This window comes from Leopardus geoffroyi, chromosome D4 (assembly GCF_018350155.1).
Source record: "Leopardus geoffroyi isolate Oge1 chromosome D4, O.geoffroyi_Oge1_pat1.0, whole genome shotgun sequence".
Lineage (NCBI taxonomy): Eukaryota > Metazoa > Chordata > Mammalia > Carnivora > Felidae > Leopardus > Leopardus geoffroyi.
In genome coordinates, this window is record NC_059342.1 from 45,432,540 (window position 1) to 45,453,527 (window position 20,988).

The following is a 20,988-nucleotide window of genomic DNA, read 5'->3' on the forward strand; positions in this document are numbered from 1 at the left end:
CGTTGTAGAGTTAAAATTTGAGATTAAAGAATATTATGTATAGGATTCCTTTTATATGAAACAAGGGTTGCTTTTTTTGTAATAATTTTATTAAAATTTTTTTTTTTGGAGGAAAAAGCTGCATCAATGATAATTAAAAGCTCTGTATAGTACTTCATAGTTTAAAAAGCTAATGAATTTACTATTTCTAATAGAGTTTTTGAACATTTAAAATAACCTGTTTGTGGGTTTTCTTTTTAACCTCGTTACTTAAGAATCCTTCAGATTTCAGATCTTACATTTTATTTCTTAAAATTTTCTTAAAGTTCATTTATTTTGAGAGAGCAGGGAAGGTGCGGGGAGAGAGAGGGAATTCCAAAGTAGGGCTTGAACTCATGAACTGCGACATCATGACCTTAGCTGAAATCAAGGGTCAGATGCTTAACTGACTGAGCCACCCAGGTGTTGCAGATCTTATTAGAGTCTCTTTAGATATCTTAAAAAAAAAAAAAATTGTTTTTAATGTTTGTTTTTGAGAGAGAGGGAGACACAGAATCTGAAGCAGAATCCGAGCTGTCAGCACAGAGCCTGATGCAGGGCTCAACTCACTAAGTGTGAGATCATGACCTGAGCCGAAGTTGGACGCTTAAGTGACTGAGCCACCCAGGCGCCCCAGGCTCTTTAGGTATCTTAATGGATATAGCTCAAACCAAAAATACTCATTCTTGTTCAATAGAAATGTTAAGAATTTTCAGTTTGGATCATTGGTTTTGAGATGGGAGAAATGTTTTCTTTTTTACTTAGCTTAAATATGCTGGAGGAATGGAGCCATACACTGAGAAGAATGGGGACAAGCGGGAACTGAGAGGGAGATAGTGCTTACAAGTTGGGGCAGCGTTAGAGGAAAGGGAACCTTCCAGGTTTAGAAACAGGAGGAGAAGGTGGCCTGGGACTTCGAGGAATGAAGGAAGCCAGGGGATGGATATTCAAGAGCTTGCCCAGAGTTCATGTATGGCAGAGTTAATTCTCAAATCTTGGGTCCCTAAGACTCCAGAGTCGGTTCTCTTTTCTGCAAAACAGATAAAGGAAAAAAAAATGTTAGTTCTAATGACCCAGCTCTGCAGCTAATGATCATTTTGTGACAATTAGGAATCCTGGAAAAAAGTTTCTAGAGGGTATTGGCTTTTTGTTGCATTATATTTGAATAGTGCGAATTTGTAGTCCGAAAAACGACAGCTTTCCAATGTGACTTTCTGTGCTTTTCAGAAATCGTCCTCAGCCTTTGATCACTGTGCTTGAACATAGACCTGATTGCTGGCCAGTACTTTTGCAGCAGCTGACGGCTTTTTTCCAGCGATGTCCTGAAAGGTAACGTAAAATAAAATAAATGAGGAAGATGGAATGGCATATGCTCATTGTAGAGCTTTTTGTGTGTTTGTTTTTAAAGCTGCTTTATGTTGTTTTCTCTTAAAGAGATGTCTTAGAGTATAGTTTTCCATTTTCTTTTTAAGAGTAAGAGAAAAAAATCTAGATTTAACTGATAGTTGAAATATTGAATATAAGAAAAGATATTATTAACAAAGTTAATAAGCATTGGTTAGGTAGGAAAGTTGATTAGAAGTATTTGGTAAATGACTGTACACGATGCATATAAAAGATAGATTCCCCCCCCCCTGGAAATTGGCTAGTGAGTTCTTTCTCCATTAGAAACCTACCAATTTGGGGGCGCCTGGGTGGCTTAGCTGGTTAAGCATCCAACTTCGGCTCAGGTGATGATCTCATGGTTCGTGGGTTCGAGCCCCACACGAGGCTCGGTGCTGACAGCTTGGAGCTTGGAGCTTGGAGCCTGCTTCGGAGTCTGTGTCTCCCTTTCTCTCTGCCCTCCCTGGCTCACACTCCATCTCTCTCTCTCAAAAACAAACAGACCAAAGAAAAAAGAAAAAGAACAAAAAGGAAGAAGCCTGCCAATTGGGATCAAGTAATACAGCTACACAGGGAGGTTAGTTTAGCTTCACCAGGGCATTCTAATGGTCCTCAGAACCACCCCCCTTTCTTCCATCCATACTGTACTGGCTTATATTATCATCTCATTTGGTTATTGTTGATAATGCTGCTATAAACATTGGGGTGCATGTACCCCTTTGAATCCATATTTTTGTATCCTTTGGATAAATACCTAATAACTGCCATTGCTGGATTGTAGGGTAGTTCTATTTTTCATTTCTTGAGGAGGCTCCATGCTGCTTTCCAGAGTGGCTGCACCAGTTTGCATTCCCACCAACAATGCAAAAGAGATCCTCTTTCTCCGCATCCTCGCCAACATCTGTGGTTGCCTGGGTTGTTGATGTTAGCCATTCTGACAGGTGCAAGGTGGTATCTCATTGTGGTTTTGATTTGTATTTCCCTGATGATGAGTGATGTTGAGTATCTTTTCATGATCAACACATTTTTAAAATGAAATTTCTTGCTGTTATTAAATAGATTAGGAGATTTTATAAAAGATACTCCTGATGTGCCAAGTTTATTATTAAGCTTGGTTTTAGGGTAATCCTTAAGAATACATTTCCAGGGTGCCTGGGTGGCTCAGTTGGTTAAGTTTCAGAATCTTGGTTTCAGCCCAGGTCTTAATCTCATGGTTTGTGAGATTGAGCCCTGTGTTGGGCTGTGGGCAGGATTACTGATACTATCTCTCTCCCTCTCTCTCTGTCCCTCACCCACTTGTGCTCCCTCGCAAAATAAATAAACTTAAAAAAAAAATTTCTAAATCTTTAGTCAACATGTAATTACCTTTTGGTTATTTTCATTTCAAAGGAGTATTATATTGGGATTTGGAAATAGTTATTTTAATGAAATTTGTCCAGATATTCATAAGGTAAAAAAAGATTATTAATTAACTTTGGTTTATTCACTGATAAGCTTCTTTTCATTTAAATTCTCAGATCTTAGATTATGCCATCTAGAGCCTTTAGGAAGTTCTAAATTAAGTTTATTTGCCACGAATAATTTCAGTTGTCTCCTTTCTGCTTATACACTGCGGGATTTTTCTTTGCAGGAGGAAATTGTAATTCTGGTTGCATTTTTCAACAGTCTTAGTTTCCTGAGATTTAATTTTAGAGCAAGTTAACTTAGTCACTTAGTACTTAGTAACTTTAGTTGTTGTTTGGAAGGTTATGAAGGAATGTTGGTGATTAATTTACTGAGAAAATCTAGTGATTCACAACTATGGGAAGAAGGCAAAATGTTGTGAAGGCAGCTTGTATTCTAGCTCTTTCTGTCTTAGGAATTGTTGACTGTCTGAGTTCATTTTTAATAGTATGTAGATGTCCTAAAATGACACTATATCTTCATGCTAGATTTTTGTGGGGCATTATTTTATTTTTTATTTTTTATTTTTTTACAGGTATTTATTTTTGAGAGACAGAGCATGAGTGGGGGATGGGCAGAGAGAGGGAGGGAGACACAGAATCTGAAGCAGGCTCCAGGCTCCGAGCTGTCAGCACAGAGCCCAACGTGGGGCTCGAAACCACCAACTGTGAGATCGTGACCTGAGCCGAAGTCAGACAACTGACTGAGCCACCCAGGCATCCCGGGGCATTATTTTCTAATTAAATTCTGCCTTCATTTATAGAAAGCCTGTGTGGTAAGACTTCACCTTCATGGAACTGAGAATTGGGTAAATCGTCAACAGCGTCATAGTCTTTAGGCCCGGATACTTTAAGGTTATCTAGTCTTACGTATAATTTCTCAGATGAAGGAACGTGAAATTCCTTCACATGACTTGCTGAAGGTCAGATGGTTGGTTAGAGATTGAGATGGGCCTAAAGCCTCAGGTTTTTGACTTTCATTCCAAGTTTTTTTCCCACTACTTCTCCCTCTGAACATAAATAGAAAAGACTTGTGTGTAGATACAGGCACAGTTAGGTCCATTTGTAAACATTTTCTGTTTAAATTTTAGAGGGGAGAGAGAGAGCAGTGGAGAGGGAAGTGGGAGAGGGAGAGACCATCTTTTTATTTATTTTTTTAATATTTACTTATTTTTGAGAAACAGAGACAGAGCATGAGCAGGGGGAGGGGGCGAGAGAGAGGTGGGGGGAAACACAGACTCCGAAGCAGGCTCTGGGCTCTGAGCTGTTTGCAGACCCCAATGCGGGGCTCGAACTCGTGAACTGTGAGACCATAACCTGAGCCGAAGTTGGACGCTCAACCGACTGAGCCACCCAGGCGCCCCGAGGGACAGAGAATCTTAAGCAGGTTCCGTGTTCGGCTGGGAGCCTGACTATGAAGCTCGATCCCACGACCCTGAAATCGTGACCTGAGCTGAAACAAGAGTCAGACACTTAGCTGATTGAGCCACCCATTTGAGTGGGAAGAGCCTAAGAGGCAGAACTTGGCAAATTACTGTAATAATTCCTTATGTGTAATATGAAATGTGAAAATGCAATTACAATATCGGCTGCCTGCTGATTGTAAAAGTATGACTTAGAGTAAGTGAATCGATTAATTTAGTGATCGCTTTGGAGGCCTAGTGTGTAGTCATTGGTGATACAGCAGTAAACAGAAATCCATGCTGTCCTTTGGCTTACAGTCTGCCAGGGGATAGAGATGTTAAGTAAATAATGACAAATGAAGTCCTTGTCCTGTTGAAGCACGAAATGGGGATCTGCCCTGGCTAGGTGTGACTCCGGGAGTCATTTGAAAGGAGGGAGCTGGAAAATGATAGGAATTAGCAGAAGAAGGAACACAGAAGGAAGAAAGAGGAGAACGTGAGAGGGAACGGCATGTGAGAAGAAAGCTTAGATAACTTGATTGACACCTGAAAGACACTTAGTGTGGCTCAGTGGAGAGTGGAGGGGGGGTGGTGGCAAGAAATGAGGCTGGAAAGACCAGCAGAGGCTAAATTATGGAGGGCTTGCAAATTGGGCTAAATACTTTCTCTTAAGTGGGGGCACACTCTTTTAAGCTGGTTACTAACCTGAGCAAATTTTTATATGTGGAAGGTGCTTCTGGCATTTTAGTGACTTTGGATGTGGAGTTACTGGGATATATAGAAATCTAAATAGATAGGAAAAAATTTGTAAAGCCTTCCTCCTCTTTTCTTTTTTTCTTTTTTCTTTCTTCTTCCTTCTTTCTTCTTCCTTCTTTCTTCTTCTTCTTTCTTGTTCTTTCTTTCTTTCTTTCTTCTTCCTTCTTCTTCCTTCTTTTTCCTTCTTTTTCCTTCTTTTTCCTTCTTTTTCCTTCTTCTTCCTTCTTCTTCCTTCTTCTTCCTTCTTCTTCCTTCTTCTTCCTTCTTCTTCCTTCTTCTTCCTTCTTCTTCCTTCTTCTTCCTTCTTCTTCTTCTTCTTCTTCTTCTTCTTCTTCTTCTTCTTCCTTCTTCTTCTTCCTTCTTCTTCTTCCTTCTTCTTCTTCCTTCTTCTTCTTCCTTCTTCTTCCTTCTTCTTCCTTCTTCTTCTTCCTTCTTCTTCTTCCTTCTTCTTCTTCCTTCTTCTTCCTTCTTCTTCTTCTTCCTTCTTCTTCTTCTTCCTTCTTCTTCTTCTTCCTTCTTCTTCTTCCTTCTTCTTCTTCTTCCTTCTTCTTCTTCTTCCTTCTTCTTCTTCTTCCTTCTTCTTCTTCTTCCTTCTTCTTCTTCTTCCTTCTTCTTCTTCCTTCTTCTTCTTCTTCCTTCTTCTTCTTCTTCCTTCTTCTTCTTCCTTCTTCTTCTTCTTCTTCTTCTTCTTCTTCCTTCTTCTTCTTCCTTCTTCTTCTTCTTCCTTCTTCTTCTTCTTCCTTCTTCTTCTTCTTCCTTCTTCTTCTTCTTCCTTCTTCTTCTTCTTCCTTCTTCTTCTTCTTCTTCTTCCTTCTTCTTCTTCCTTCTTCTTCCTTCTTCTTCTTCCTTCTTCTTCTTCCTTCTTCTTCTTCCTTCTTCTTCTTCTTCCTTCTTCTTCTTCCTTCTTCTTCTTCCTTCTTCTTCTTCCTTCTTCTTCTTCCTTCTTCTTCTTCCTTCTTCTTCTTCCTTCTTCTTCTTCCTTCTTCTTCTTCCTTCTTCTTCTTCCTTCTTCTTCTTCCTTCTTCTTCTTCCTTCTTCTTCTTCCTTCTTCTTCTTCCTTCTTCTTCCTTCTTCTTCTTCCTTCTTTCTTCAAGAGAGAAAGAGCGAGCATGAGTCGGAGAGCAGGGCAGAGGGAGGTAGGGAGAGAATCTTAAGCAGGTTCCATTCCCATTGTGGAGCCTGATGTGGTGCTCGATCCCACAACCCTGGGATCATGACCTGAGCCGAAATCAGGAGTTGGACCCTCAACCGATTGAACCGCCAAGTGTCCCAAGGCTTCTTCCTTTGAGTGGGAAGAGCTTAAGAGGCAGAACTTGGAAAATTACTTTACTTCTTTCTGCTTTGTTTCTGCCTCTGCGTCATGGCATAATTTCATAGCGTTTTGGTGAAGAAGAAATGAATTGAAAGGCATAAAGTGCAGTAACTTGCACCGCGTGTGTTAACAATTGGACAAGTAAATGTTAACCGTTGTTATAACCTTGGGATGTCTGTATGGTTTTGTGTTACATATGACTTCACCGGTAGAGTTTTTCCAAAAATGCATGCCTGTGTCATATTCCTGGAGAGTGGATCCTGATGTCTGTAATTCCAAAAAGGTTCTCAGGTTGCTCTTCATCAAAGACTGGTCCTGCAGATGTAGATGCTATTCTAGTATGCAAGTAGAGATCCTTTCAGTGCTGGGTATCAGGCTTATGGTCTCCAGGTGTTGTCACGAAGTGACACGAAGAACTGCTTGGCACGGATCCAGGTAGGTCACGGTGCAATGGTGGAATCATGAGAAAAAGTTACACTTGATGGTATCGTAGCTTTTCGTGAACTATAAATTGATGTTTGACGATTATGGCTTGGTACTTAGTTTAACTTGGTGACTGGCTGATGCGTTACATGGCTTGCAGGTCAGAAGTCTCATGCATCCAAATAATGGCACCATTTCTGTGGTATCTGTATTGTGAACCATCTCAGTTAGAAGAATATGCTAAACTCCGACTAACCCTGCTGAAAGTCTTACTTCAGCCCCGGGTTCCTGGTGACACAGAACAGCCATCAACATTGGAACAACAGATACTTCAACTGTGCTGTGACATGGTTCCATGTCTGCAGGTAAGGCCTTCTTGTCCTCCTTTACTTACACAACGTCAGCATCAGCAAGTGTTGTTGGTCATTGTCAACATACATGAAGTAAGAACCCATGTGATCTGCAAACTCAAATACAAGCTCCGCTCTAGAAACGCTTGCAGGCTTTTGGAGATGATGAAGGGACCAACTCTAGCTTTAACATTAATACATGTCATGTTAACTAGCTTCACAGAAATATAAATCGGGATGCCTGGGCGGCTCAGTTTGTTAAGTGCCCAACTTCAGCTCAGGTCATGACCTTGCGGTTTGTGAGTTCGAGCTTTGCATTGGGCTCGCTGCTGTCCCCTCTCTCTGCCTCTCTCCTGTTCACGTGCATGCATGTTCTCTCTCTTTCACTCTCTCTCTCTTTCACTCTCTTTCACTCTCTCTCTCTGTTTCTTTCTCTCTCCTCTCTCTCTTTCTGTCTCTCTCTCAAAAATAAGCATTAAAAATAAAGTTTAGGGGCTCCTGGGTACCTCATACCGTTAAGTGTCTGCTTCGGCTCAGGTCACGATCTCACGGTTCATGAGTTCAAGCCCCGTGTTGGGCTCTGTGCTATAGCTCAGAGCCTGGAGCCTGCTTCGGATTCTGTGTTTTCCTCTCTCTCTGCCCCTTCCGTGCTCGTAGGGGCACGTGCCCCCCCCCTCAAAAATAAATAAACATTAAAATAAATCAACTAAAAAAAGATATAGATCAACATAATCCATTTTAGGATTAGTAAGAATGAACACTTTTTGTTGTTTAAGAAAGACTTCCCAGGGGAAAAGAGTTTTGAGTTGCGTTTCTCCTTGTGCTAGACACTAAAAAAGTTACAAGGAAAAAAAAAAGACCACTGTACAAGTTAGAAAAAGGTTTGTCTGGGGAAGATACAGCCTTGAGGATGCAGGGCTTGACCAGCTGAGTGCTGGCTAGATTCCAGTTTCCACATGTCTCCCTACGACATACGCGGTGACCCTGATGCTTCTTGCTCTGCTCATGAGAAGCCCACAGTCTAGTAAGGGAGTTAAGACCAGTATATATATTCTCTTATTTCGAAGTAGATGGTTAAAAGATGTCTAGGGGCGCCTGGGTGGCTCAGTCGGTTAGGCGTCCGACTTCAGCTCAGGTCATGATGTCACGGTTCATAAGTTCGAGCCCCGCGTCAGGTTCTGAGCTGACAGCTCGGAGCCTGGAGCCTGCTTCGGATTCTGTGTCTCCCTCTCTCTCTGCCCCTCCCCCACTCATGCTCTGTCTCTCTCCGTCTCTCAAAAACTGAATAGAAAAAAGTTAAAAAAAAAAAAAAATGTCTAACAGGTACGGATCCAATGCCTAGGAAGTTCGAGGGAGAAATATGAGCTAATGTCTCTGTAACTGCAGATTGGAAAAATTTTTTAATTCTTAAAAAATTTTAATTTTTTTCTTTTTTTGAGAGCGAGCAAGCAGGAGCGGGAGAGGGGCAGAGGGAGAGGAAGAGAGGATCTTGAAAAAAAAAACATTAAAAAAAAACATTTTTGGTTAATGTTTATTTTTATTTTCGAGAGAAAGGCAGAGCATGAGCAGAGGACCAGTGACAGAGGGAGACCCAGAATCCAAAGCAGGCTCCAGGCTCTGCGCTGTCAGCACAGAGCCTGACAGGGAGCTCGAACTCGTGACCCGTGAGATCATGACCTGACCCAAAGTCGGATGCTGAACCTCCTCAGCCACCCAGGTGCCCTGAGAAAGGGAGAATCTTCAGCAGCCTCCATACTCAGTGAAGAGCGAGATGTGGGGCTTGATCTCACAACCATGAAATCATGACCTGAGCTGAAGAAGTGAGATGCTAAGCCAGATGCTTAACTGACTGAGCCACTCAGGTGCCCCTATAACCACAGATCAAAAAAAAAAAAAAAATACCAGTTGCCCATGTGTTGAGATATTAGTGTTGTGAGTTAATTTATCAGGCCATCCCATGTTATCATCGAGGTTTGTCTTTTGCCTAGACTCTGAGCCCCATGTTGCTTAGCTGATGGAGGGAATCTGTGAATATCTTTCAGAGCGATCACTTGGGGTCACAGATGACCGGTTTTAAGTTTGTGTTCCCAAAGAGTGACTCGAGTGAATCTTTCCTTTGCGACTCATAAATAGGCTTTGCTGTAATCAAGGCAGAGAAACGTTAATTAAAACAAATTCTCCTGTGGCTTTTTCCAAAGCTTTTGTTTTGTGTGGGCAATAAAGCAGTGTGTAGGCAGAACATCTTGAACCGGGGTGCACTTTGCCACCACATGCTTGCCTGAAACTGTTCGGGGTTCTTTGAATGTTTGCATTCATCCTTACGAACTGATTATTGACAAGCCTAAATAACTTCTAGCAGTGAGCTCTGTGGAACATTTCTGGCAGTCTGTGGCTTGTTTAATAGAGTCATGACAGGTGAACAAAAAAGGGATACATCATTTTGAACTAATGGAGCTAGCGACATAAATACATTTAATCATGTTATAAATCGGCTTTATTAGAATATGAAGAATCTCCACATCTGGAGGGATCTTAGTGGCGATGTCATGCGTTTTCCCACTGAGGCGTTTTCCCAGGTGTTTCTTCAGTTCTCTGAGATAACCATCCCATGACTAATGAAATATTTTAGTGATCAGAAGCATGCGATTTTGCAAGGCAACCTTTTTCTTCAAGTACTTCTAATTGACCTGCATTTTCCTAAGATTTTACCCATTAGTCTCCCTTCTTCGTAGAACAGAACAAAGTAGGCTTTAAAAAGAGCCCATCTCCATCCTGTTTTATGTTTATTTCTCTTTTCTTTCCCTTTCTTCCTTTCCATCCTCCCCTCCTTTCTTTCCTTTATCACTTTCTTTACTAATGTTTCCAGACTTTTCCCTGTCTGTTGCCAGGAATTCTTTAGCTTATCATGGCTCAGAATGTATCATTATGAAATGTTCTTTTTAGAGCTGAATATACTCCTGTACTTGTGGTGTGACCCATACTGTGCACTCGAGTAGTATCTCATTAATTAAAAGAAAAATTATTTTAGAGAAAGCCATGCCACTGATGGCTGAAATCATAGTCAAGGAAATCCTGTTTTCTTTTTACACCAATTGTTCTTCCATGTTGTATTTGTGGAATTGTCTTTTTTTTTTTTTTTTTTTTTTTGGATTTGCCTGCCTTAAACATCACTGTTGACTTTGTCCAAGACTTTGATTCATTCTTTTTAATTGTGACTCTTGTCATCGCACATGTTGTCTATCGTACATGACCTATTGCTACATCAAGAAAGAACATTACTTCATAAATATTGTTACAAATTTTGGTGATATTACAGGTTAGAGAGCCTTTGATGCTAACTTGCTGAGGTTGTCCCCCAATTTTTTTATTATGGAAAATTTCAAGTATGCACAAAAAAATACACTCAAGGAAATACATTGTCCAATAAACTTGAGGCTTTGTTTTAAATCCATTTTCTTGGTGGCCTTTTTCCTTTCTCATTGTATATTTGCAAAAGAGCAAAATAATTTAGCTGTTGGACTGTTCACATTTATTTTTTATAGCTTAGTATTTTCTATCTCCCTTGATCTTTTAATATCTTTTTTCTTTTGTTTGCTAGCCATTGATTTTTCTCTTGGTATAACTTAAAGTCATTTTGGGTTATTATGGTGGTAACAACTGGTGAAAGGTACAGCTGGTCAGCTGTAGGCTTTCCTCTTGATGAATTTAACAGACATGAGGCTTCGGATTGAAGCAGATGGTTCATTGTTTGGAATCTCTGGGAAATGCCAATGTGTCTGTGAGTAGGACCATATCCTTAATACCAACTCCAGAATTTTGATCGGAACAGCTGGGTTTGAATTGAATTGGGATTTTCAAGAGCACCCAAGTCCTTCCTATCTAATACATTAGCCTGTTGAGTAGACATCCTACCCTTTGAATATGGTCTTCCATTGCATCTGCCAAGTGTGGAAATGATGCCCTCAGTTAAGGTTGTCTGAGCAAATAACCTCCAGGTGAAGGGCTTAGTAGTACATAGACTAACATGCCAACCCATTTCTTCCAGGTAACTATGTTGGAATTGTAGAAAGGAGAGTTCATTTGGAGAACTCAAAACCTGCTTTAATTAATTTCCTTCAACATGTTGGCAGTGTCATGTAATTTGTCTTTAAAAAAAAAAAAAAAATCTGCACTCAGAGAAGTTAGGAAAATAAATGAAAAGAAGTTGGACCAGCCAGCAGCAATGAAAACAGTAGCAAATTGTATTTTGGCTAGTGACAGAAAAAGGCGGAGTTGATCCATGGTTTAATCCTCTTTGAGTTTTGGACATTTCTTCATTTCTTGGAAGTCTTCATACATTTGGAGAAAAATATTGTTAAAGCTTCCTGTGTAGTTTACAATTATCCTTTGGTTTTGTATATTGTTTTTTTTTTTTTTTTTTTTTTTTTTTTTTGAACGTTTATTTATTTTTGGGACAGAGAGAGACAGAGCATGAACGGGGGAGGGGCAGAGAGAGAGGGAGACACAGAATCGGAAACAGGCTCCAGGCTCTGAGCCATCAGCCCATAGCCTGACGCGGGGCTCGAACTCCCGGACCGCGAGATCGTGACCTGGCTGAAGTCGGACGCTTAACCGACTGCGCCACCCAGGCGCCCCTGTATATTGTTTTAATATCATACAATTAATTTGTTTTTTAAACAGGTAAAAGATTTGGTCCAGACAACAGAAGTGATGACGTTTATTGAGGAAGTATATTTAAGCCTTCTGCGTCATCCCATTTTCTGGAAAATTCAGCTTAGCCAGCTGACCCTTCAGCTCTTGTGTGTCTGTGAAGTCAGCTTAAAGATAACTGGGGAATGCTCCTCGTTAATTCACCTTTTAGAGCACAGCGTTGAACTTCTGAAGGAGGTAAGGATAGTACGAAATTTTAATATCCCTGTTGTCCCTTAAGTGGGCCTTTCAAAGCAGGGTGAGTGTATTCTTTTACTTCATTGCATATCAAAGGTGCTTTGATCAAATACCATTAGATCATACTATTGATGTGCTACTGCTGTCATCTGTTATAAAAACGAGTCACTAAATTTGGAGCACCAGTTAAGGGTCTACCCCTGTAGCATTTTGTTTTTCATTTATTCACGTACAACACAAGTACCGAGCACCTATTATATGCTCGACCCTGTAGAATACATACAAGAGAAGGTACAGTCTGTGACCCAAGAGACTTACAAACGTGCAAATAAATAATGCAAATAATTGGAGGACAGTAAATTAAATGCTTTTCTGGGAGGATCTGGAAAGTGCAGCAGGAGTACAAATTAAGGGAAGCAGGGCCTTGAGTTCAGATTTGAGGAAGTCTGAAGAGGGGTTTGCCTGATACAAACCAGGTGTTGGGGAGGCATTCCAGCTGTGGAACAGCATGTGCCCAAACACAGAAACATGAGCAAGCTGGGCAGGCGTGACCTTTTCAGAAAACAAGGTGTCAACAAGGTACTGTTGACCCATCAAGATGTAGGAGAGGAGGCTGGGCCTACCACGAAAGGTCTTCTGTGCCACACGAATGAATTTACACTTTATCTTCTAAGCGAGGCGTGCTATTGCAACCTTTCTGCATGGAGGTGCCCTCCTGTTTTCGGGTGTGGAAGATCATCGTGGGAGAGTGGAGGAGGTTTTTAGAGCAGGGCAACACTACTGGGGCAGGCAGTGAGGAGCCACGTCTTAGACCGTTGGGGGTGGCTGTAACAAACTACCACGGGATGGGTGGCTTAAACGACACAAATTCGTTGTTCACGCTTCTGGAGACCAGGAAGTCCCAGGCCAGGGTGCTGGCTGACTGGATTCTGGTGAGGAATCTCTTCCTGGCGTGTAGATAGCTGCCTCCTTGCTGCGTTCTCACAGGGTGGGGAGAGAGCAAGAGTGAGCCATTCCTTCTTAAAAGAACACTATTCTTACTGGATGAGGGCCCCACCCTTATGACCTCGTTTAATTTTAATTCTGCACTCCAAATGTAGTCACATTGGTAGTTAGGACTTCAGCATATTTATTTGTGTGGCAGGGGCACGTTTCTGTCCATAGCAAGGGGCTGATTAGGAGAAGAGAGGAGGAAAGAGTAGAAGATGGAGAGCAAGAGAGTAGGAAAAGAGAGATGTGGGAGATGAAGTCAGTAGGGCTTTGTGACTGATTAGATGGCAAAGGAGAAGTTCCTTGACAAGAGTCTCCGCTTTCTCTTTTGGGCAACTGGATGGTGCCATTCACTTGGAGGAATGGCAGCAGATGTTGGAGGGAAGGTGACAAATCTTGGTTTTAGGGAGACTTGTTGTGAGGTATATATGAATCATAGATAGTTGGGTGTGTGGTTTTGAAATTCAGGATAGAAGCTTAAGCAAAAGGTGTAGCTTTGTAGACCTCTACTTCGGGGTGGGAGTTTTAGCCATGGGTTTGCATTGCGTGGGTTTTCATGGAACTCCAGGGGCTAGAGTGTACTGAAAATGGGGGAGAGCGGATGGCTAGAAGGATTACATGTTAAACAGAAGAGACTGAGGACGTGAAAATCAAGGGAAGGAATAGCTCCTATTTGGAAAAGGTGAATGGCCAACATTGTCATGCTGAGAGTATTTAAAATAAGGTATGGAAAGTACTGTTAGGATGCAGTGAGTAGAAGTTTATTGTTTGCATTAGAGGAAGCAGTTTGGAGTGATGGAACCAAATTAGAATAAAGGAGTAAGTGATAGGTAGGAAACAGAAAGGGGATGTAGATTTTAGAGGGACGTGGGAGCCAAGGAAGGCAAATCTGTCCATTTGTCAACGATGTGTTTGTGTTATATAACATATATCGATATGTGTAACAGTAATACGTGGTATATATTCTATAGTAATAGAATAGCTCTATTTTATAAAGATCAATATTTTATCTCTATTACATAAAATCTGTTATCTCTACTGTATGTTGTATATAACAGGATAATCATTATAGATCAAAGCCCTATTTTGATGTATAAATATATATATAACCATACCTATTAGATATATAACATCTGCTGTTTATGACACATAATATTTCTAGATAAGATATAGAAAATATGTAAAAACACAGTTCTTCTTACATTTTGGATGTTAACCCCTCATCAGATAGATCATTAGCGAATGATCTCCCGTCCCATAGATTGCCTTTTCATTTTGTTAATGATTTTCTTTCCTTTGCTGTGCAAAGGCTTTTTATTTTGATGCAGTCTCGTCGGTTTGTTTTTTGCTTTTGTTGTCCTTGCCTCAGGAAACACCCAAAACAATACTGCTAAGACCAACTTCTGATTGCTTACTGCCTATGTTTTCTTCCAGGAATTTTATACTTTTAAGTGTTATAGTAAGGCTTGAATCCATTTTTAGTTTTTTAGTGTATGATGTAAGACAGTGGTCCAGTTTCATTCTTTGGCGGGTAGCTGTGTAGTTTTTCCCAGCACCATTTGAGAGACTGTCCTTTCCCCGTTGTATATTCTTGCCTTTTTTGTCGAAGATTAATCATCCATAGGAGTGTTGGTTTATTTCCAGGCTCCCTGTTCTGTTCCATTGATCTGTGTGTCTGTTTTTGTGTAAGTACCATACCGTTTTGATTACTGTAAACTTGCAGTATAATTTGGAACCTGGGAGTGTGATACCTCCAGCTTTGTTGTTCTTTTGCGACATTGCCTTGGCTGTTTGAGGTCCTTCTGTGGTTCCACACAAATTTTAGGATTATTTGTTCTAGTTTGGTGAAAAATTCTATTGGTATTTTGATAGGGATTGTTTTGAATCTTTAGATTGTTCTGGGAAGTATGAACGTTGTAACGATAATTCTTCTAGCCCATGAACATGGAATGAATATCTTTCCATTTATTTGTGTCCTTTTCAGTTTCTTTCATTAGTCCCTCATTGTTGTCAGAGTACAGGTCTTTTACTTCCTTGGTTAAATTTATTCCTGTGTATTTTTTTCTTTTTTGATAACAGTTGTATATGGGATTGTTTTCTTAATTTCTCTTTCTGATAGTTTAGTATTAGTGTATAGAAATGCAACAGATTTCTGTATGTTGATTTTTGTATCCCACAACTTTACTGAATTCATTTATTTTAATAGTTTTTCAGTGGAGGCTTTGGGGTTTTCTGTATGTAGTATATGTCATCAGCAAATGTGACAGTTTTCTTTCTAATTTGGATGTCTTTTATCTCTTTTGCTTGCCTCATTGCTGTGGCTAGGATTTCCCATACTACGTTGAATAATGGGGTGAGAGTGGGCATCCTTGTCTTGTTCCTGGTCTTAAAGGGAAAGCTTTTAACTTTCACCGTTGAGTATGATGTGAGATGTGGGTTTGTCATATATATCCTTGATTATTTTAGAGTATGTTCCCTCTCTACTGACTTTGTTGAAGGTTTTTTTTTATGATAAATGATTGTTGAGTTTTGTCAAATGCTTTTTTTTTTTTTTTTAACATTTATTGATTTTTGAGAGATAGAGTGAGACAAAGTGAGAGTAGAGGTGGGGAAGAGAGAGAGGGAGACACAGAATCCAAAGCAGGCTCCAGGCCCTGAGCTGTCAGCACAGAGCCTGACGTGGGGCTCGAACCCACAAACCGTGAGATCATGACCTGAGCCAAAGTCGGACGCTCAACTGACTGAGCCACCCAGGCGCCCCTGCTTTTTCTTTTTTAAACTGGGCACGGAGGGGCACCTGGGTGGCTCACTTGCTTGAGCATCTGACTCTTGATTTCAGCTCAGGTGATCATCCCAGGTTCTTGGGATCAGGCTCCATGTCAGGCTCTGCACTGGGTGTGGATGGAGCCTGCTTAAGATTCTCTCTCTCTCTCTCTCTCTCTCTCTCTCTCTTTCTGCACCTTTCCCCTGCTTGTGCATGCTCTCTAAAAAGAAATAAAAAATAAGTGGACGTGCAGAATTTGAAATGAAACTGACAAAAAGATAATGGCAAAGAATAGTATGACGGTATATACAGTAAGCATATTGGTTTCAAAATGTATTGATTGTCCTCAAGTAGATAACCATTGCTTTGTTGTTCTCAACTGTATTTCAAAATAGTGAGCAGGTATAGGCCCAAAGACACACATTAGAAAATATTCCTTTAAAACCATTCACAATTTTTCTTTCTTTGCTGGTTTTGAGAAGTCCATAAATAAGCACTTTCGAAGAGTGTGCAGTTTATTATCACTTTTTAAATAGTATAACAGAGATGTGGATGTTTATATATTATATACGGTGCCGGAGTTGAGAGTATTTCCAAGATTATAACTTTGAATTTGTCAGACTAAGTTGTTTTCTCCAAGTGTTTTCTTAACACTTGGTTCTAGCTCTTGTTTCCTTTTTTTTTCCTTTCCTTTTTTTTTTTTTTTTTTTTTTCCCTTGCCTGTCTTCACAGTTCCTAGACACTTCTGCTCAGCAGGTGTTTCTGTAAAATTTCAGAAATGAAGTAACTTCAGGAAAATTGAAGCAAAAGCCTGGACCTTTCTTCTTTAGTTCCAGAATACGTTAATGTTTTCTTTATTTAGAAAGCTCAAATAATATCTTATGTTTTTTGCAATTTATTTATTAGAACTTGATGTTCACATTCTTCTTTTTCATTTCATTTCTATACTTGATGAAAATATTTTTCAGTTTCTATGGTTATTGCTTTGCTACGTTTAAATGTGCTTAATAGATTACTGTCATGTAAAAATAATTTCTGCCTCCCTGGGTACTATTGTTTCTTTTATAAAAATACAATGACTTACTAAAATTTGGTAAGTGTAGTTCTTTACCTAAGTTGTATAGTCTGGATTAGTTGAGCTACTTTGCAGAAATGAAGTATCTCGTAGTATTTCACATAGGTTTTCAGTGGTTTGAAAAATTGTTTTTGAAGACTTGTCAGTCTGTTGTGTTACGGAGTTTTCTGCTTTAAAGTGATTTGGGGTATAGCCTAGGCTCTTCAGCCAGGTGCGATAACGTTTTGAATTCACGTGTCACCGCCGTGGCAGTCACCATCCTTCCTGTAGGAGAGCAGGCTTACTGTAAATAACGTTGTACAATTGAGGAGGGCACCTTTTGGGATGAGCACTGGGTGTTGTATGGAAACCAATTTGACAATAAACTTCATATATTGAAAATAAAATAAAATACAAAATTAAAAAAAATAATGTTGTACAATAGGTTTAAGATCTCTCATGTTATATGTATGTACTCTTCCTGGATATGTGTTAATAAAGCATGGCTCTGGGAACTTCTTTAATTCCACTCTTGTTTTTCTTTTAGGATTTTCCTGTTGAACTGGTCATAATTGGAATAGCTTTACTGCTTCTACAGACTCCAGCAAGTCAGCAGAAGCCGATCTTAAGTCTGGGTAAATAAAAATACTCTCATAAATAAAAATACTCTCGTAAATCTAACATGAGTTGTAACAGGACTCGCTTGAACTATGTATTAGGTTGTGCTATAAAGTCCTATATACTTTGAGTTTCCATTCTAGAATTTTCCTAATTAAGGAACAAAGTAGAACTTTGTTTTTATTACCCAAGAAGGTGGGGGTTTTTTTGGTAATTTTTTTTTTTTAATGTTTATTTACTTTTGAAAGAGAGACAGAGAGTGAGTGGGGGAGGGGAAGAGAGTGCGGGAGGGAGACACAGAATCCGAAGCGGGCTCCAGCTCTGAGCTGTTGGCACAGAGCCCGATGCGGGGCACGAACCCATAAACCGTGAGGTCATGACCTGAGCCAAAGTTGGATGCTTAACCGACTGAGCCACCCAGGCGCCCCCAGCAAGGTGTTTTCTGCAAGGCTCCTTATGCCATAATTTACCAGTTATCTCAGCTGTGCGTTAGGACGTTATAATCTAAATCCTGTAGCAATGACATTGGTAAATATTTTGAAGGGCATCTCAACTTATTCACAGTGTACATCAGATTGAAAGTCAATAGCATAAAACACCTGAAACAAAAGAAAGGTGCAAATAGCATTTGTATTCATTTTTTAAACTCTATATACCTTTCCTATTTAAAACCGTTGCGACGTGGAACACGATTTAATTTATAGTCACTGTATCAACCTAGCTGGAAACAAATGAAAGATAACATTCTTCTGACTATCCAGGATTGATTTGAAACGAGGGTGAGGGATGAGGTTAAAGGGGGGGTGGGAGGGGAGTTTAAAAATGTTCCTTTTAGGAATATGGTAAAGAATCCAGTCGCTAGGGCTGACAGATTGGCAAGGATGTCATACCTTTAAAACGCAGCTTTTATGCTAATGTCGCCTTGCTTTACTCGGTCTAATACGATCCGTGTAGTCATGTAGGATCCGACTAGATTATGTTGCTTGGTGCCGTGATCTGTGGATCTGTGCCCACCGTCATTTTCAAGTGCTTGGGGTAAACCCCGACGGGGAGCTTCATGGTGGGCATTTTAATTCATCACCATTTTGAGGGTCAGTTGGTCTCCTGTTTACAATCTGTCTTGACCATGGCTCTAGCAAGTGGAGGGGACTCTTGGCTTCCCGCGCTGTTTGTCTGTTGGCCTTGTGTAGGCCCTCCTGAGGCTCTTTCTGAACTGCTGTTGACTTTTTGGTTGATGGTGTTGTTCTTCCGGCGGCGCACATGGCATTCTCCCGCGGGTATAATTTACCAACGCTAGCACTTTAGGCAGCCATACTTCCCTTTTCTTTTCTTTTCTTTTCTTTTCTTTTCTTTTCTTTTCTTTTCTTTTCTTTTCTTTTCTTTTCTTTTCTTTTCTTTTCTTTCTTTCTTTCTTTCTTTCTTTCTTTCTTTCTTTCTTAGAAGCTTTCTTGTGGTACAGTTTATTTATCATAAAGTTCCCCGTTTTTAAGTGTAAAGTAGCTTTTTTTTTTTTTAATGACTTTACAGAGTTGTGTAACCAGCTGTGCGATCTTGTTTTAGAGCATTTCTATCATCCGGAATGTTATGTTGCAAAGTAGGGAAGATGTGTTGTTTGTCTATTGGGCAAGAGTGCGTTCAAACAGGAGCACCAAGAGGATGATGATTTCGAATTTGCTAAATGCACAGCAGTAATACAAAGTTTATGCTGCTTCATTATTAAACACTCGCCTTGATTGTAAATAGTGACCTCTAAAAATGCCTGGGAGATTTATAACAAGGAAGATAGAACTCTGTGCATTTCCTGTTTTATAAAAGGTGATGGATTTTCCTAATCTCTCAGAGAGAATCTTGGATTAAGACTCATGGCTGGCTTGGAACGATACAGAGAAGATTTGCAGTCCTGTGCAAGGATATATGCGAATATGTGAAGCGTTCCAGATGCTTAAAACTTAATGGGGGAAAAAAAACCCCTGATACCTAGGCAGAAAAGGTCAATTAGTAGTGTTAGAGTAGCAGGTGTTTGGACTTCATACCATGTTTAGGTTTGACTTCTTCCCTGCCCCCCACCCCCCACCCCTCACCCCCCCACCCCGGTCCCATGGCTAAGTTTATTGTATTTGTTCTCTTAGAAAATTAAACACTTTAAAAACCAGGCCCACGTGGCAGCTTGAGTCCCTCTGTTCATGGAGACTGAGAAGTCTCAGCTTGTCTTCACGACACTGGGACACAGGGTGTGGAATGGAGGGTTGAGAGCATGGTGCCAGAGCAAGGGGCCAAGAGTAATGGACTGAAGAGGCGGGGAGCAGCTTGTCCATCTCGTCGAGGAGGAAGGGGGAGTGGCTGCATGCAGCGAGATTCCCCTGGACCCAGCTCTTCAGATCCTTCTTGTGGTGCTCCATGGGGCTGGGATGGGGGAAGTGGATGGCAGGGAAAAGTGGTGCACGTGACAGGGCTGCAGAGGCCACCCCGGAAGAAGGCAGAGTGCCAGCAGGGAGCGGACACAGGACTTGCCAGTGCCTGTCCAGCCCTGCAGGGAGAGGACCAGTGGCTTGGTAGGGGGCTGGGTCCTGCACGAAGACCTTCGGTGCCTTCACCGCCGGTGCCCCGGCCAAGTGCTGGCCGGCCTGGTGCTGGGTCAGGTCACGCTCCAGACCCTGGAAGTTGGGCTGGCAATGACATTTGCAGAGGTGCCCAAGTGGCAGTGCAGCGGAGTCAGGTCCCTGGCGGCGATTGTGGCCGAGACCAACCCCACTAACCGGAGGAACGAGCCCCCCGAGCTGGCGGCTGTGGCCCAGGTTTGACTTCTGATCGAAAGAAAATATTGGCAACTCCTTGACCTGACTTAAGGCTCCTAGAATTTTTTATTTATTTATTAATTTATTTTTTGCTGCGATGGGTAATTCAGATGATTACTTTGGTACTCTAGCTCTGAATCCTATGAGTGACATCTTTCTGGAAATTAGTGTTCATCTAATAATTGTGAAAAAATAGATATTTATGTCTTAACTCATTATGTTAACGGTCTAGGGGAGATTATACACGTAACTAATTTGTTACCCATTCATGCGTATGTTTCTGATGTGTAAGCCGAGTGTCCATGTTAAAACATCATTTATAAGAATGAGTTTGATGGTTGCTGGTGATGGACTTTGAGATTTTTCCTGATCAGCTTTTTAGCAGTTACAGTGAAGGATATCCCCGCTTCAGCATCTCAATATAATTCTCACCTGGGTTTGTCAGGGAAGCATGCACATCAGTCTTAGAACCCACTGATCAGGAACTCTGGTCTCTGGCTCCGCTGAGGACAGTAGAAGGACCTGACCTTACAAGGGCAACAGTTGAGTTGTACTTTAAAGAAATTCATATTTACTTAAAGAGTTGGTTTATACTCTGTGGTATGTATTTTCTCTAAGAATGTCTTCATTACCAGTTACCTACATTCACCGCTTGTTGTCGATAATAGTTCGTTTTTATGTTCCTCCGATTTCTAAAAGGATAAGATTTGTCATCTTAGTTATGTGTCTGACCCAATTGTAAAGGGGTAAGAAAACTTTTTGCATATCACTCTTAAACAAAATAGCATTTTGT

The 20,988-nt window shown here is 40.7% G+C and overlaps 1 protein-coding gene across 5 annotated transcripts in view; it reads left to right on the forward strand.

The window, feature by feature from the left end:
* Positions 1-20,988, forward strand: part of FOCAD (focadhesin) — a 322,833-nt gene that overhangs the window by 75,521 nt on the left and 226,324 nt on the right. For all 5 annotated transcript variants that reach the window (XM_045468724.1, XM_045468726.1, XM_045468725.1 and 2 more), the window contains 4 exons: positions 1,246-1,347; positions 6,898-7,102; positions 11,768-11,974; positions 17,330-17,417. In XM_045468724.1, coding sequence (XP_045324680.1) covers positions 1,246-1,347; positions 6,898-7,102; positions 11,768-11,974; positions 17,330-17,417 — 602 coding nt within the window. The remainder of the gene's footprint in view (positions 1-1,245; positions 1,348-6,897; positions 7,103-11,767; positions 11,975-17,329; positions 17,418-20,988) is intronic.